At 42.5% G+C, this 18004-nt stretch overlaps 1 protein-coding gene across 2 annotated transcripts in view; it reads left to right on the top strand.

Moving 5' to 3' along the window:
* Positions 1-18004, top strand: part of Trpc4ap (transient receptor potential cation channel subfamily C member 4 associated protein) — a 75923-nt gene that overhangs the window by 33822 nt on the left and 24097 nt on the right. For both annotated transcript variants that reach the window (XM_052726694.1, XM_052726693.1), the window contains exons 6-8: positions 1827-1955; positions 7898-8105; positions 17521-17706. In XM_052726694.1, the coding sequence (XP_052582654.1) occupies positions 1827-1955; positions 7898-8105; positions 17521-17706 (523 nt within the window). The remainder of the gene's footprint in view (positions 1-1826; positions 1956-7897; positions 8106-17520; positions 17707-18004) is intronic.

Genomic DNA, 18004 nt, shown 5'->3' with positions numbered 1-18004 from the left:
GAAGTGAAGCCTGTCATGGGAGCAAAAGGAACCCTTGACTCTGTTTCTTGTCTTCTAAAGAAGATTGCAGGGCAGTAATGCTAAGAGCACAGACTGAGAAGTAGATGAGGCCAGCACAGATAGCACAGATACTGTGCACACCCGTATCTGGGATGCTTACGTGCCTTGGATTATAATGCAGTCAGTGGATGGAGGGTCATGTTTGGTGAAGGATGTGGACAGGTGTAGACCAGGTGCTTTGAGACTTCAGAGTAAAGAGAGTGCCTGTGTTTAGAGTAGGTTAGGGACGATTTCACAGAGAAGGAATCACCTGATGAGTTGGTAGGCTTGCTTGCCTGTTCCCATCTTTGGCAATAATTTATGAATAACAAAAGCATGTTATATGGTAATTTAATATATATGTATATATACATATACTTGAGTGTATTGTGTAGAAGTCAGAACAGCTTGTAGGGAGTAATTCTTTCCTTCTACTGGGTGGGTTCAAGGATCAAATTCAGGTGCTTGAGTTGGTGGCAAGTGCCTTTACCCATCAAGATATTTTGCTGGCCCCAAAGCATATTCTTGACTAAAGAAAATTGCACCCATAGATAAGATACAGAGGGTAAATCCCATGTGGTCCATTAAGCAGATTAAACAACTACCAGCAATCTTCTATAAATAATTTCAGACTTTTGTATGCTGCTTTATGTAGAAACCACATTTCATGGCAAGCTTTTTTATTCTACAAAAGGAAAAAAGAGGCCAGGTGGCAGTGGCGCACACCTTTAATCCCAGCACTTGGGAGGCAGAGCCAGGCAGATCTCTGTGAGTTCGAGGCCAGCCTGGTCTACAGAGCGAGATCCAGGACAGGCACCAAAGCTACACAGAGAAACCCTGTCTCGAAAAACCAAAAAAATCTACCAGCAGACACTCATCTTGTTCCAGTGTTAAATGATTGTGACAGATAGGGACTTTGTGGGTAGTGTGTCCTTTAAGGGAGGAACAAAGAGGTAAAGTAGGAATCCCTGTGTGCTTCAGTGTTAGCAGCACGTCACTCAGCCTGACCTGACCTGAGGTAAGCCTCTAGGGGATTGTCCCTGACAGATGCTATTTGAAGGACCTTTGAGTATCAATCAGAAGAATGAGTTAATTGATAGCAGAGGAAACTAAGCCTGTTGGTTACTTCAAGATCACTTTGGCTCCAAGATAGTGGCTAGACAAGAGTGTTTACTGCACTCTCACTGGAATCCTCCCAGACTCTTGAGACAGCCGTGTACAGGTGAAGAAATGGAGATCCAAAGGTCAGCAGTGATTGCTCAGGGTCACCTCGATGGAATTAGAATTTAGTTTCGACTCTCAAAAGTCACGATTTAGACAGCAAGTACGTTCCGATTGAGACTGTTCTGATGGAGACTGGCCTGCAGAAGCCTTGCACAGCCCTCTTAGGAAGCAGCATCACCTCGCGCATCCTAAGTGTGTAGCTTGATTGTGTTCTAGGTGGGATTAATTGCTCACATTAGTCAATGGGCTTTTGTCAGATGATACTGGTTGACTCTCTAAAGGGAGCCATTAGGGGCTTAGACCTTATGAGCTAGCTGAAGCTGTTCATGGCCTCCTACTTTTTTCTCATTCCTAGCTCCAAAGTGGGTTTCCTGTCATGTAGTCTGAAGGTCAGGAGTCCTTTTTGACATGTATTCCCCACGGTACTCTCAACTTCCTATATGGATTGGCTCATGCTAGTGTTTCAGGAAGGGGTTGCTGTCTGCGTCTGGACTAGTGCTTTGCTCTTCATGTTAGTGTTGTGGTCACAAGCTAGTCTGCCTCTTCTCCTTTCCCTGTGACAGACGGAAGGAGTGACAAAGCGTCTGGCGGAAAAGAATGACTTTGTGATCTTCCTGTTTACACTGATGACAAGTAAGAAGACGTTCTTACAGACGGCAACACTCATCGAAGACATACTGGGGGTTAAGAAGGTGAGCTGTCTTCGCCGCCGTGGGAGCGTGTCTCAGGCCCTGCACTGTTGAGCCTGGCTAACAACTAGCCAGGGCTCCTTTCAAAGAAGCTCTTCCCCTCCCCAGTGTTCATTTCTTTGTTCTTAGATAGGTTCAGATATAAAACTTGGCTGTGTTCCTTATGCCCATGGGCCTGTATGGCTGTGAGGCATAAATACATATATAAATGGAGGTCAGAGTATGGAACAAAGCTTCACATCGATTTGGTGAATGTTTAGTGTTTCTGGCTAAGATAAAATTGCTTCTCACTAACTGTAGTGGTCCAAGCTCTTAGCATGCTTTTCTGCCGTGTGCACAGGTGACTTCTCACAAAGCAGCGTTCAGTGTTTGAACTGCTGTGAAGCCTTTGGCCACTGGTTTTTTTCCCTCTGGTGGTAATAATGGCCTTTGCTCTATATTTTCCTGTCAGCCTTCAATTGGTTAATTGCCATGAACATGAGATCCAGTATAAGCACTGAAACCCTGCTTTCTTTTGCCCTTTCTTTCTTTCTTTTTCTTTTCTTTTCTTTCTTCTTTTTTTTTTTTTTTTTTGTTGTTGTTGTTGTTGTTGTTGTTGTTTTTAAGACAAGGTTTCTCTGTGTAGCCCTGGCTGTCCTGGAATTCACTCTGTAGGCTAGGGTGGTTTCGAACTCACAAAGATCCTCCTGCCTCTGTCTCCTGAGTGTTGGAATTAAAAGCGTGTGCCACCACTGCCTAGATTGTTTTTTTTTTTTTTACTGGAACTAGGAATTGTACTGAGGGCCTTGTCCGTTCCAGGCAAGTGTTCTCTCACTGAAGTATTACCCTGTGTGCAGGTCAGCACATAGTTGAGGTTGTCTGGGCAAGAGTGAGACTTTGTCTTAAAACACAGCAACACAAGGATGAAAACATTAAAGTTTTCTCATCAGAAACTCAGACTTCCAAAAACACACCCATGTACGCTTTGCTGGAATTTTGGTATAATGCTTGTTAGGACCTGGTGTTTACCTGCTCAGTCCTCTGCACGCCTCACTGCTACTGGTTGGCAGACTACTTCTCATTGCTGTATAGTCTCCTTGAGGTTGCTGTTGCAGAAAAGAGGGTGTCACACAGTCACCTAGCTGTCACTTCTGCTTTCTATGGGCCTTGCCTGTTATTACCCAGGCAGAAGCATCACAAGTGGCTCATTGTCTGTAGGAACACATTCTCAGTGTGTACAGGCCCCAGACAGTCCCTTTGTGCTCTTTGATAAAATGCCTTTGTTACTTCCCAAGCATCGTGTGCTCAATCCAGTGTGTGAGAATGACTGTCAGTGCAGGGTCAGTGATTGCCCCTTCCCAGCTTTGCCCACCTGGTTCCTCATGCCTTCTTGTTCCTATCTGTGTATCCAAATTGGCGATAGGTTCTTCTGCACCTTGTAGGTGCCTCGATTAAGATGTGCAAAACTAAAGCGGGCCGGGCGGTGGTGGCGCACGCCTTTAATCCCAGCACTCGGGAGGCAGAGCCAGGCGGATCTTTGAGAGTTCGAGGCCAGCCTGGGCTACCAAGTGAGTTCCAGGAAAGGCGCAAAGCTACACAGAGAAACCCTGTCTCGAAAAAAACCATAAAAAAAAAAAAAAAAAAAAAAAAAAAAAACTAAAGCGGAAGCTTGAGCCACTGGCTGGGAAAAGATACCTGCAATTCATGCAACAAACAAAGGATTAGCAGTGGCGGCACACGCATTTAATCCCAGCACTCAGGAGGCAGAGGCAGGTGGATCTCTGTGAGTTTGAGGCCAGCCTGGTCTACAGAGTGAGTTCCAGAACAGCCCAGGAATATACAGAGAAACCCTGTCTTGAAAAATAAAACAAACAAAATCCCAAAGGATTAATATTCAGAATTCATCAAAAATTCCTGCAAATCGCCGGGCGGTGGTGGCGCACGCCTTTAATCCCAGCACTCGGGAGGCAGAGCCAGGCGGATCTCTGTGAGTTCGAGGCCAGCCTGGTCTACCAAGTGAGTTCCAGGAAAGGCGCAAAGCTACACAGAGAAACCCTGTCTCGAAAAACCAAAAAAAAAAAAAAAAAAAAAATTCCTGCAAATCATCATGAAAAAGACAAATAGCCTAGTTAATAAATGAGCAATATTATGAACAGACATTTCACAAAGGAGAAACAGATGAGCTGTAAGTAGATGTTTGTCTTCATTGATAAGTCAGGAAATACAGCTCTTATACTGTGCGAGCTGCAGGAGCAGATCCTGATGAATGTAGAGTGGAAATTCTTCCTGTGGAGTGGACTTGTCCAGTTTTTTACTTTGTACTTGCACGAAGACATACTGTGTGCATTCACCTGGGAGCACTGCCCACGGGCTGGGGCCTCAGGGTTTTACTGTGGGGGAGCTGTATGTGACTTGGGCCTCAGCATGCTTGTAGGTCAGTGATTCTTAGAAATGAAAACAGGTAGCCAGAGGATGGCCTAACAGGTAGAGGCACCTGCCACCAAGCCTGACAACCTGAGTTCAGTCTCTGGGAACACGTAGTGGAAGGAGAGAACCAATGGCTGTGAGTTGTCCTCTGACCTCCTTTTGTGCTATGGCACACACCCATCAATATATATACACACATAACATATATACGCACATGCACACTGTTGTGGGCTGTTTGTACCCTGTGTGAAGATGTATTGCTGTGATTGGTGTAATAAAAAGCTGAACAACCAATAGCTAGGCAGAAGGTGTAGGCAGGACTTCTGGGCAGAGAGAGGTAGTAGGAGGAAGAATCTAGTCATGAGAGAGAGAGAGAGAGAGAGAGAGAGAGAGAGAGAGAGAGAGAGAGAGAGAGAGAGAGAAGTGAGGAGACACAGAGGAAGCAGGATAAGTGGTATGTGACAGAACGTAGATTAGTAGAAATGGGTTAGTTTGTGACAGAACATAGATTAGTAGAAATGGGTTAGTTTAAGTTATAAGAGCTAGTTAAAAACAAACCTAAACTAAGGCCAAGCTTTCATAATTAATAAGTCTGTGTCATTTGTGAGCTGGCAACCCAAAGAAAAATCCTACTACAACACTACATATATATATATATATATACATACATGCACACCCACCCATACATACATACACACACCACATACATATACACACACAAATACACATGCACACACATTCATATACACACATGCACACCCACCTACATACATACATACATACATACACACACACACACAAATAAAATGTAATTAGAACAATGTTTTAAAGGAAGTGAAAATGCCAAGGGCTAGGGAAATGGTTTGGTGGAGAAACACTTGCTGTGTAACTGTGAAGACTGCAGTTTGAATCCCCAACACCCACATAAAAACCAAGTGGTCAGGGTGGCCCATGTGTAATCCTAGGGATCCTGGGCAAGCTGGCTAGCTAGACAAGGCGAATAGGCAAGCTCCATGTTTCAATCAACAAGGCAGATCAAGATCCAGTAAGACACCGAACATCGGCCTTACACACTTGTATACATGTGACTATGTATACACATACATGCAAAGAAAGAAATGAGAACACTAGAGTAAACCCAGAAGCTCTGTCAGCTGGAGGGAACAGATCCAAGTGTGTCATGCAAGGATATTGTTTGAAGACCTTCTCCCCCCACATACATGTGTGTTGGGTTGCAATGGAAAACATGTCTCACTGGTCGTTCAGAATTGTTTAGTAGCTGCTGCTCTGGGAAGACTTCTCCACGGGCATCAAGCAGCAGCACTTAGGGGACACCGTTTGAGAGCAGAAGCCGAAAAGCAAGCCTGTGACCAGGTCTCCTCACACACTGGGATATACTGAAGCATTAGACATGACTGGTGCTGTGGGTAAAAGCACAGCTGAGTAGGGAAGTGACTGAGTGACAAAAGCCAGCCACAGAGTGTTGTAGGCTGCATGTCATTTCATAAAATAAAACATAAAACTTTGTTTGTTGTCGAGACAGGGTTTCTCTGTGTAGTTTTGGTGCCTGTCCTGGATCAGGCTGGCCTCGAACTCACAGAGATCCTCCTGGCTCTGCCTCCTGAGTGCTGGGATTAAAGGTGTGCCTCAAGCCGGGCGGTGGTGGCGCACGCCTTTAATCCCAGCACTCGGGAGGCAGAGCCAGGCGGATCTCTGTGAGTTCGAGGCCAGCCTGGGCTACCAAGTGAGTCCCAGGTAAAGGCGCAAAGCTACACAGAGAAACCCTGTCTCGAAAAACCAAAAAAAAAAAAAAGGTGTGCCTCACCTCTGCCTGGCTACGTAAAACTTTCTAAGGACAAAGTAATTTCACAGCTGTGGTCACCCCCCCCCCAAGAGGCAGGGATGGTAGGAAGCTCACACAGTGAGAAGCCCATTGTACTTTATAACATGTATCAGATGTTACATTTAAAAGGTAGTGAGGCTGGGTGTAATGGAGCCTTTATTCTGGGGAGGCTGAGGCAGGGGGATTAAAGGAAGTCTAAGTCCAGCCTAGGCTACAGCATGAATTTTAAACTAGCTTAAGTTATAGTAGGATAACCCATCTCATAACCAACAGCAACGAGAGGTGGGTGTGGGGTCGGGGACCTGGTTTTGGACCCATACCCTGAGTTGGACAGGGCTAGAAGGATGGCAGAGCCGAGAGTCATACACTGAGTTAGATGGGCTGAGGGATTGGAGCAGCTGAGTGTCTAGTGATAACAGTAGTAGCTGACGTCAGTGTGTACTGACTGGAGAGAGGACAGACAGACAACTGTTCCCAGATGCTTCCTTAACAAACCCCTGTCCTTCATCACCACGTCCAGGAATCATTTGCCTGTTTAGTGCACAGTCACTGAGCTCCTTGCCCCCAGGTGCTCTACTGTGTACATGTATACAAGGACCACCTGTAGGGATGCTCACCGCAACATTCAGTAGTAGTGAGGAGTTACAGTTCGCCTAAGTGTGCATAGAGGAGAGCAAAGCACCTTGTAATAAAAGCAGTGAAAAAGAATTGAACTCGAGCCAGTTGTTGGAGGCTCTATATAAATTTCAGTGTGGAATCCCAAGTAAGGTCTAATATGTTCATCACGTGCCCAACAGTGCTGTGGCGATTAATGGAAGTATTTATGAGGACTGGAAACACAAGCCCAAAAGAATGGCTCCCCCCGGAAAGAGAAAGGGGATTGTAACTCTAGGACTCTACAGATGCCTTTGGCTATGTTTTAAAAGTTTTATTTCTTTTTTAAAAACTAATCTAGGCACCAGGCAGTGATGATGCATGCCTTTAATTCCAGCACTTGGGAGGCAGAGGCAGGTGGATCCCTGAGTTTGAGGCCAGCCTGGTCTACAGAGCAAGTTCTAGAACAGCCAGGGCTAAAACCCTGTCTTGAAAAACAAAGAACAAAACGTAATCTAGGAACAGGGAACTAGTAGAGTGCTTGCCTAGCATGTGTAAAGCCCTGGGTTGATCCCTAGCACCATATAAACTGTGCATAGTGCTGCACACCTCTAATTCCAGCACTCAGTAGGTGAAACAGGAGAATCAGAAACTCAAGTTCATCCCTAGCTGCATAGTTTTTTAAAGCTAGCCTGGGCTACATAGACCCTGTCCAAAAAAAAAAAATTCTATAGGGAGAATAGTGATTTGTAATTTAGAAAACTTGAATGGTAGGTTTTTAAAAAGGAACCAAATGTGCTGCCAGAGCAAAGGCAGGCAGTGGGAACAGTTGTGCTTACAGGGTAAGTGTAACCTCCATACTAACTGTGAGATAGGGGAGTCCCATTCTATTACTAACTACCTAGAACAGTAGACACTCGGTCAAGTCATGGGAAGGAGGAGAGATTCCAGACCTTGACTGAGGCTGCCCAGCTGAGGGCTACAGAGCTGGGATTTGGACCCAAGTGGTCTCACTGCTGAGCCCTGAGGAGGGATGCAAGGAGGACACATACAGCTTCTTGAGGAATTGAGCACGGGGATTGTTTATTTGTGTCTTCTATAGGAAATGATTCGGCTAGATGAAGTTCCTAATCTGAGTTCCTTAGTATCCAATTTCGATCAGCAGCAGCTTGCTAACTTCTGCCGGATTCTGGCTGTCACCATTTCAGAGATGGACACAGGGAATGACGACAAACACACGCTTCTTGCCAAAAATGCTCAGCAGAAGAAGAGCTTGAGCTTGGGGCCTTCTGCAGCTGAAATCAACCAAGGTAAAGAGTTCTCAACATTTCCAGGCTGTAGTTGAGATCTTTCTTCAATCACCTGGCTCTTAATATCTCTTTGCAATCTGTGTATTAGGGCTTCTGGGGTCCATTTGGAGGACGTAAATTTTGTGTCTATTTTTTGTTTGTTTGTTTCAGGACAAAGTTCAATAGCTTTAATCAGGTTTTTTAATGGATCTAGAAGTTCAAAAAACTCACTGTCTATTTAGAATTACAAATGCTTATGTTTTAAGTTTTCTTATAGACAGTATATACTGTGTTTTTCATGGCCATATTGTGGTAACAGAAGATCAAGACAGCCCATATGTTCATCAGTGAGAGGCTGCTTACATTATGGAATGTTTGTATAATGAAAAATGGTATAGGTTTAAAAAGAGTGATGATACATCTATAGACTGGTATAAAAAAATCTACAAAATATATTCATTATAAAAAGGGAAATGTAGGTCCAGGACTGTAGCTCAGTGGTAGAGGGTGCTTGCTTAGCACAGGCCCTGGATTCAGTCCCTAGCAGTCAAGGTCGGTGGGGAGTAAGAGGATAAAAAGGATGGAATACTTTTACCGTAGGACAGGGACGGTGGATAAAAGTACATGGTAGTTTGTTTGCATACAGTATTTGTAAAGAAACGGAAGGATACAAAGAATTGTCAAGTGTTTGCCTGCTAGCAAGTGGGTGTCAGTGTTACTGGGACTTCTTACTGTATGCCTCTTGATTTAGAGCACCGAATTTGAGTTACTTAAACAAGAACAAGAACCCTCACGATTCTAATCTACTCCACTTACTCTCTTTAGTGATGTCGGGGGTTAAACTCAGTGCCTTGTGTATACTAAGCAAGCATGAGATGGATGCGCTAACCCCCATTTTCAGATAAGGGCTCTTCAAGTTTGCCCAGGGTAGCCTTGAACTCACTATGACTCTAGGCTGGCCTCCAATTGAGCCACCTATGTAGCTGAGTCTTTTGTTTTGTTTTTTTAATTTTTATTTTATTTTATATGTGTGTGAGTTTTATACCTACATGTATGTCTATGTACCATGTGTATGCCTGGTGCCTGCAGAGGCCAGAAGCGGGTGTTAGATCCCTTGGGACTGGGATTTCAGCTGGTTATGAACTACCATAAAGATGCTGGGAATTGAACCCTGGTCCTTTGGAAAAGTAATCAGTGCTCTTAACTGCTAAGCTATATCTCCAGCCCCAGTAGCTGAGATTTTAGGCCTGTGCAGCCATGCCTGGCCTTACCTTATGGCTCTCTTTTCAGCAGAAAAATAACTGTTATGTTGACGGAGTATTCTTTCCAGAGCTGGGTGGAAGAGTGTAGATGATTTAATTGAATCATTTGCGTGTCTTTTAAGTTAGTTGTTGAGGGTTAAGAGCTAGATATTAGAATTCAAGCTGTTGACACAGCTCAAATTTAATATTTATTATTAAAATAATAAAAAATGCAATAGAAAACCATTACCATCCCAAGGTAGCATCCTCACAATGCTCTGTAAATAATACTTTATTTTTTAGCCATTTGGTTGGGTGCATGTAAATTTATTTAAGTGAAAATAGCATTACCCATCATCTTGGGGGACTAAGATAATCTAGCTAACTGGTTTTGATTGATTCATAACTCCAAGGCGACTTTTCTTTGATTTGGGGTGTTGAAAAAAGAAAGTTTATATATAAAATAGCTAGGTTCACTTGCCTGCTTGTGTGGCTATTCTGTTAGATAATCTGTGTGCAGTGTCTGTCTGTAGCTGATAGGATGAAGTCTAACTGTTGAAGTGTGTGAACTTATGCAGCATTGGTTGGGGGAAGGTTCTGTAAGCCAGAGCTTTCTCTTTTTTATCACCTTTACTTATTCACTCTGTGTGTTTGTGGGGTGGGGGGAGCTCATACAAGGGTATGTGTACATGTACCACGGCAGGTGCACGAAGATCAGAGAAGAACTTGTAGGAGTCGGTTCTTTCTTTCCATCATATGGGTTCTGGGGATGAAACCCAGGTCATCAGGCACCACCTGGAGTTGATGCAGAATCTAACCGTTTCTGACTCTGGCCATAATTCCTGTTCCTTGTCCCAAACCCACGTATGTCTTCGTAGTCAGATGCTCTAAGAAGGCCAAACTAGTAAACATAATAATAATATAATAATAATAAGCCAGGTGTGGTGGCACATGCCTTTAAATCCAACACTCAGGAGGCAGAGGCAGGTGGATCTCTGTTAGTTCAAGGTTTAATTTAGTAGTTTTTATACTCCAGTGTCTCTCAACAGCTACTGTTTGCTCATCAGCAGTCAATTAAAGTTAATAACATCGTACAGGATCCAGTCTCCCTGTATATTTCCCAGCTCTCCATGGCTAGCTTATTTTATTATTTTTAAACTATTATTATTTTTTATGACTGTCTATATCCTTCTTCTTTTTTTTTTTCTTAAGCCTATGCACGTTATTAAACAAACTGTTTAGAGGTTTTTTTTCCATCTGAACCTGCTTTACTGTATACCTGTAACCTTTTCTGTCTGCACAAGCAAAACCTTAAACTACTGTGCGGCTTAGCTCCTAGTGTGCTGGTGACTCAAGCCCATAGGCAGCAGTTGGGAGATGGTCTCTGTACCACTGCCTGCATGAGAAACTGCTGTTTCAGGAAGCCACATTTGGCTCTTTTTGTGTGTTTGAAACCTTTTTTCAGGTCTTATGTGGAAATATGTGCCCCCACTTTGGACACAGTTATAGTGAGTCTTTCTCTGCCCCACCTGCCAGCTGGTAACCAACTGGAGACTTCTTACTAATTATGAAAGCTTGGCCAGTAGTTTAGGCTTCTTGCTAACTAGCTTTTATAACTTAAATTAACCCATTTCTATTAATTTATGTGCTGCCACATGACTCATGGCTTGTTAGCTCATCTCTTACATGTCCTGCTTCCTCTGCATCTGGCTGGTAATTCTGCCTTCTTCCCAGCATTCTCTGCCCCGAAAATCCTTCCTAGGTATTGACCTTATAGCTTTTTACTAAATCAATCACAGTGACATATCTTCACACAGTGTAAAGGAATATTCCACAACAGTCTAACATCCAATTTTTGTTACTTTTTTTGAAGATTTTATTTTATTTTTTAAAATGTATATTGTGTTGTGTATGCCATGTATGTGTGGGTTCCCCAGAAGCCAGAAGAGGGTATCAGATTCCCTAGAACTGGAGTTACAGGCCCCTCAATATGGTTCCTGGGAATTTGTAGCATGAATTCCTAAATGGTCTTAATAAAAAACCCAGAGCCAGAAATTGGGGTAAATACTGAAAGGTAAGAGAGACAAAGGAACAAGTCACCTCTTACCACTAGGACGCCTCAGCCTGAAAAGCTTTCCTCAGCCGAAAGACTTTAGTTCCTGTCTTCTCATGCCTTAGTACGTTTCTCTGCCCACCCATATCATTTCCTGTCTCAGCTTTCCTAGTGCTGGTATTAAAGGCGTGTGACTCCCAAGTATTGGGAGTGTGTCACCATTGCACTGCCTGGCTCGGTTTCTCTCCTAGACTGAGTCAATCTCATGGAGTCCAGAGTGGCTTTGATCTCACAGAGATCCGAGTGCTAGGGTTAAAGGTGTGTGCCACCACTGCCTGGCTTCTATGTTTAATCTAGTGGCTTGTTCTGTTCTCTGATCTTTAAGCAAATTTATTAGGGTACACAATATATCACCACATTTCCCCTTTTTTGTCTAAAATAATAAAAAGAGGTTATAACTAATATAAGAAAAAGTATATAAAATAAGTATAATAAGTATATACAACATATATAGTCAACAATTACATTATCAATGTCCAGTCCATAAACATTTGACAAATTCAGAGAAAATATTCCATTATCTATCCTAATTGGTGAGTCCAAAATGTACCTAATTTACTTTCTATCCTAACTTGTATTACCAACCAAATACTATCTTTTGATGTCTTTCAAACTTATACACTTTACACCTCTTTAGTGTGTTTCTTTTCTGAATTTCTTAACAAGGACAGCTAACTATAACTATCTAGTCTTCACCTCCCTCAGAGGCCCAAGAAGGAAATAATATTACCTAAGTAGGCAGTAAGTTCGCAACTTCCAAAAAAAATGTGAGAAATGACAGAAACAGCTGGCTACCTGGACAGTCACCCAAGGTTCCTCTGCAACATTGGGGCATCCTTCTTCGACCTACAGGCTTAGCATATCTGACAGACTTATTTGTGAAGCAGCATTTTCTGAAGAGCTACCTTGTCTCGGCAGTCCTTTCTTTTATGTCCTGCTTATCCCATTTGGACAGCATACTGTCAGCAGTCAAGGCAAGGGCAGTTTCTTATTCAATGGCTAACTTTTGCCACAAAGAAAGTAAATGCCATAATGGAGTTTCTTCGATGCCCATCATCTTCTCTAAAGTAGATTGGTGTTGCCAGGAGCAGACGTGTCTGTAGTAGAATATTTTAAGGTGTGTTACTTTTATTTATGTTGCATTTGTTTAACTCTGTGAAGCTGTGTTACTGTGCTTGTGTAAAACACCTGATGGTCTAATAAAGAACTGGCCAATAGCAAGGCAGGAGAAAGGATAGGTGGGGCTGGCAGGCAGAGAGGATATGTAGAAGGAAAAAAATGGGAGGAGAGAGCTAGATCTAGCAGCCAGAGGAGGAGGAGGACTCTAGGGGCCAACCACCCAGCTACTCAGCAAGCCATGGAGTAAGAGTAAGATTTATAGAAGTAAGAGAATGAGAAAAGCCCAGAGGCAAAAGATAGATGGGTTAATTTAAGGAAAGCTGACTAGAAACTAAGCCAAGCTAAGACTGGGCATTCATAATTGAGAATAAGCCTCCGTGTGTAATTTACTTGGGAGCTGGGTGGCGGGCCCCCTAGAAAAGAGTAAAAACAACCAACAACTCATGTCTCATAGTCATAAAAAAAAACTATGGTATTAAAACATCTTAAATGCTGTATTCTGTAGGTCTCTGAAGTGTTTGACGATGACCTGTCTATCTAAAATATATCTCTGTTTGACCTTGAAAACATACCTAACCTGACTACAAGTTTGATTGTAATAGGTGGCTAACTACTAACCTATACTTCTTTATATCCTAATTAGTTGGCAATAATAACTTTTGAGGACTAGCAATTTGCATTATATTGTTAAATGAACTGTATAGGCATAGTACCTTGAACAAGATTAGAAGTGTATGTACAGTATTTTCTAACAAAATTAATCTTAACTTTGTATCACTATACAAAATTTGTATACAGTATACAAAAATCCAATCCAATGTAAATATTTAAAACTAATAGTTGTTTTTTAAAAGTAGATTCAAAAATCTACCTTTTTATCTTATGTCTATATTCCTGTTTTTTCTTTTCAGAGTAAATTCAATAATCTGCCTTTTCATCCAATCATTTCTATATCTTTTTTTCAGAGTAGATTCAATAATCTACCTTTTTATCCTATCATTTCTGTATAATACACTTCTGTATCATATCCCACTTTCTTCTTTTTTTTTTTTTTTTTTTTTTTTTTGGTTTTTCGAGACAGGGTTTCTCTGTGTAGCTTTGCGCCTCTCCTGGAACTCACTTGGTAGCCCAGGCTGGCCTCGAACTCACAGAGATCCGCCTGGCTCTGCCTCCCGAGTGCTGGGATTAAAGGCGTGCGCCACCACCACCCGGCTACTTTCTTCTTTTAGAAAGAGATTGACTATGACCAATAACAATTTTTAACCAACCACTAAACAAAGACAAACATTCATAATTCATTTTTTGGGAATGTGGGCATAGTTTTCTAGGCTACTTCCTGCTGATTGGGGGGGGTGCTAGTAATCATATGGGGACACAAAGAAAATTTTGGATTATGGTCAAGTTCTGATTGGAGTAGTCTGTGAGGCTATATCATCTCAGCTAGCCATCTCAAAATTGTCCTGAGCAGTTTAGAGTCCAAAGACGATCTTTGAGTGGTGTTGTCAGCTTAATGGTATTATCACTGTCCTGATGGAATCATTGTTGTGGGGGCCCATCATCTTTTTGGAGACTTCAAAGTCTCTCACTGTTTGGCATGGTCATGGTTCACTGCCGAAAATCTTTTTCCTGGGACATTTTTTCTAGATGATTTGTCCTTTTTCTTCAGCTGTCTCATTTGTCCAGTGTTCTTCAGATTCCTTAGCCTTCATTCTCCTGAAAGACAAAAACAAAACTCTTCCCCAACCCTAACTTTGGGGAGGCTCCCTTTTGACAAGTTATATCTAATCTAATGAAAAGCATTTGTTAGTCATATAAGTTAGTTTAAATTGAATGGTCATACTGGTTGATGAACTATCACCTCTTCTAATTAAGAGATCTCTTAGCCAGGCGGTGGTGGCACACGCCTTTAATCCCAGCACTCAGGAGGCAGAGTGGATCTCTGTGAGTTCGAGGCCAGCCTGGTCTCCAAAGCGAGTACCAGGAAAGGCGCAAAGCTACACAGAGAAACCCTGTCTCGAAAAACAAAAACAAAAACAAAAACAAAAAAAAAAAAGAGATCTCTCTTGTTCAAATTGAACCTTTATCAATTTTGATGGTATCCATAGCTTTTCTTCTTCTGTGGAAACAAAAGCAAAACCTTGTCCCCAATGTAACACATATCCTGATTTCCATTCTGAGGTCAGCACATCTTTAAAGCGTACAGGCTGGTTTAATTCCATAGTTTTTTTCTATTATCCAGTGTCTCTCCACAGCTGTTGTTCCTTTCTCATTAGCATTGAGAAAATTCAAAGTTAACAGAGCATTATGTAATCTATTTCTGGGGTTTTTGGTTACCCCTTTCTGTTTATTTAGCATGTCCTTTAGAGTTTGATTTGATCTTTCTATGACTGCTTGGCCTGTAGGATTATGTGGTATACCTGTAATATGCTTTATATTGCAATAAGCAAAAAACTGTTTTATTTTACCAGAGACATATACAGGAGCATTGTCAGTTTTAATTTGTACAGGTATACCTATGATGGCCATAACTTCTAGCAAATACGTGATTACAGAATCAGCCTTTTTGGAAGTTGCCAATTGAAATTCTGAATAGGTATCAATGGTGTGGTATATGTATTTCAATTTTCCAAATTCTACAAAATGAAACACATCCATCTGCCAGATTTCATTCCTCTGAGTACCCTTTGGGTTACGTCCTTCTGGTAGTCGAGTCTGATTGTATAAAGAACAAGTAGGACATTTCCTTATAATTTCCTTGGCTTGTTGCCAGGTTATGGAAAAATCCTTTTTCAAACCCTTACTATTGACATGATGTTTATGAAATTCTGAGGCCTCCAGCACATTTCCTATCAATAATTGATCGATCTTGTCATAATCTTGTGCTAGAGGGCCTGGTAGACCTGTATAGGATCAGATGTGTGTTATATAAGGGGTGATTCCTATTCCTGATTATTTCTTGTAACTGAAGAAGTAATGAAGTTAATTCTGACTCATCAGGGATAAATTCAGCACTTTCAATATATAAGACCACTCTTTCTGCATAGGGTACACAATATTTCACCACAGAATTGAACTTGAGTTCGTTCTTTGGAAGACCAGCAAACATTCTTAACCACGCTCACCACCACACTCAGTTGTTGAAGTGTTGTTTCTGTCCTGTTTTGTTCATAAGCAGCCACTGTAAATACTCAGATTATATGTCTCCATTCTTTTTTCTGGTGCTAAGAATTAAACACAGAGCCTAATGCTACCTAGATATGCTCAATACCGAGCTACACCCCAACCCTGCTTCTGTTCCTCAAATTTTGGTGTGGGGGGGAGAGATTAAATCAATATTGTTTAATAATTTTTATTTTTCTCCTTAAAACAAGTTTTTTAAAGAACTATATATAAATATGTCATCATTTTTAAAGTCTGTTATATTCTTTATGGAGTTAGCTATATGTGATCAGTTTGCTGTTGATAGACATTTAGTGATTTCTGTATTACAAAAAGAACATGGTTGAATATCTGCACAGATTTTTGTGTGCGTGCATGCAAATGCCATACATCACCTGTGACTCTTCTTCCTCAGGGACTGTCCACCTTGTTTTTTGAGGCGAGATCTCCCACCTGGGACCTTGTCCTTTTAGTTTTTTGTAAATTTCACTCGGCTAGGGTCAAATGGAAAGACAAACCTCAATTGAGAGAACACCTCCTTCAGGTTGCCTGTAGACAAGTCTTTTGGGGGGTAGGGGGCATTTTCTTGACTGCTAATTGACAGAGAAGGGCTCAGAATACTGTGGGTGATGCTACCCCTAGGACCATATCCTGGGTAGTGTAAGAAAGAGGTCTGAGTGAGCCAGTAAGCAGCACTCCTCCATGGCCTCTGCTTCAGTTCCTGCCTTGCTTGACTTCCTTTCCTGACTTTGTCAGTCATGGAAAGGAAGATAACCTGGAAGAATAAGAAGAAATAAACCCTTTCCCCTCAAGTTGCTTTGGTTGTGGTGTTTAATCATAGAAATACTAACCAAGACAGACCTGTGGCTTGCCAGTTAGGCTAGGCTGACTCTGAGGGGCAACTTCTTACATCGTGCCAGGGATGGAACTCAGGTCCTCGTGCTTGTATGGTGAACACTTTACTTACTGAGTTGTCTCTCCATCCTCTCAACACAGATATTCTCATAATGAAAAATTTACCAAAAATGAGCCTTCAACTCAAATACACACATTAAAAGCATAAAGTTATTTTTATTTATATCCCCACTTAGAGAGCCAGGTTCCCTGCACATCTAAAATCTAAACTTGTTTCTCAAGTTTATTGCTATTTTATTTTGGCTTGGCTTTTTTTTTTTTTTTTTTTTTTTTTTGAGACAGGGTTTCTCTGTGTTTCCCTGGCTATACTGGATCTCGCTCTGTAGACCAGGCTGGCCTCAAACTCACAGAGATCCACCTGCCTCTGCCTCCTGAGTGCTAAGATTAAAGGTGTGTGCCACCACACCCAGTTACTTATTTTGTGTGTGTGTGTGTGTGTGTGTGTGTGTGTGTGTGTGTGTGTGTGTGTGTTGCCTGCATGTATGTCTGTACACCACTTGGGTACCTGGTGCCTAAGAAGGCCAGAAGAGGCCATCATAGCCCTGGAACTGGAATTATGGACAGTTGAGAGCTACTGTGTGGTCCTGGGAATTGAACCCAGGTCCTCTGAAAGAGCAGCCTGTTTAGGCCTCTGAGCCATCTCTCCAGCCCCTTGGTGCTTTGTTTTTAAAAGGGTACTCTAGCTACTATCATGGTAGACCCTTTCCTGGCTGGATAGGGTAGCACATATCTATAACGTAGCACTTGGGATTGGGAATTGAAGGCCAGCCTGGGTCCTGGAGACTGTCTCTACAGAAGAAAGCAACAACAGAAGGACAAAGGGATCAGCCCGGCCGTGGTCAGGGCTGTAGAGCTGTTCTGTGAATTCTTTCTCTTTTTTTCCTTGCAGCGGCTCTTCTCAGCATCCCTGGCTTCGTGGAGCGGCTTTGCAAACTGGCAACTAGGAAAGTGTCAGAGTCAACGGGCACAGCCAGCTTCCTTCAGGAGCTGGAGGAATGGTACACGTGGCTAGACAATGCATTGGTACTAGATGCCCTGATGCGGGTGGCCAGTGAGGAGTCTGAGCACAATCAAGGTACTTTCTGGGGGGTCCCCTGAGTGGTGAGTTTTTCCGGACCCCTTGGAGACATTGTTGGTCCCCTTTCTGTGGAGAATTAAGAGTTGCTCACAGTAGGAATTTCCTTAAGGTGGTCCTACACCAGGACTGTATTGAAACTTTAATAAGGGCTGGAGAGGTGGCTCAGCGGTTAAGAGCACTGACTGCGCTTCCAGAGGTCCTGAGTTCGATTCCCAGCACCCACATGGTGGCTCCCAACCATCTATAATGAGATCTGGTGTCCTCTTCTGGCCTGCAATTATACATGCTGTATACA

Source organism: Peromyscus californicus, unplaced genomic scaffold (assembly GCF_007827085.1).
Source record: "Peromyscus californicus insignis strain IS unplaced genomic scaffold, ASM782708v3 Scaffold_7__1_contigs__length_154581171, whole genome shotgun sequence".
NCBI lineage: Eukaryota > Metazoa > Chordata > Mammalia > Rodentia > Cricetidae > Peromyscus > Peromyscus californicus.
The sequence above is the reverse complement of the archived record's forward strand: the minus strand, read 5'-3'. Positions and strand labels throughout refer to the sequence as shown.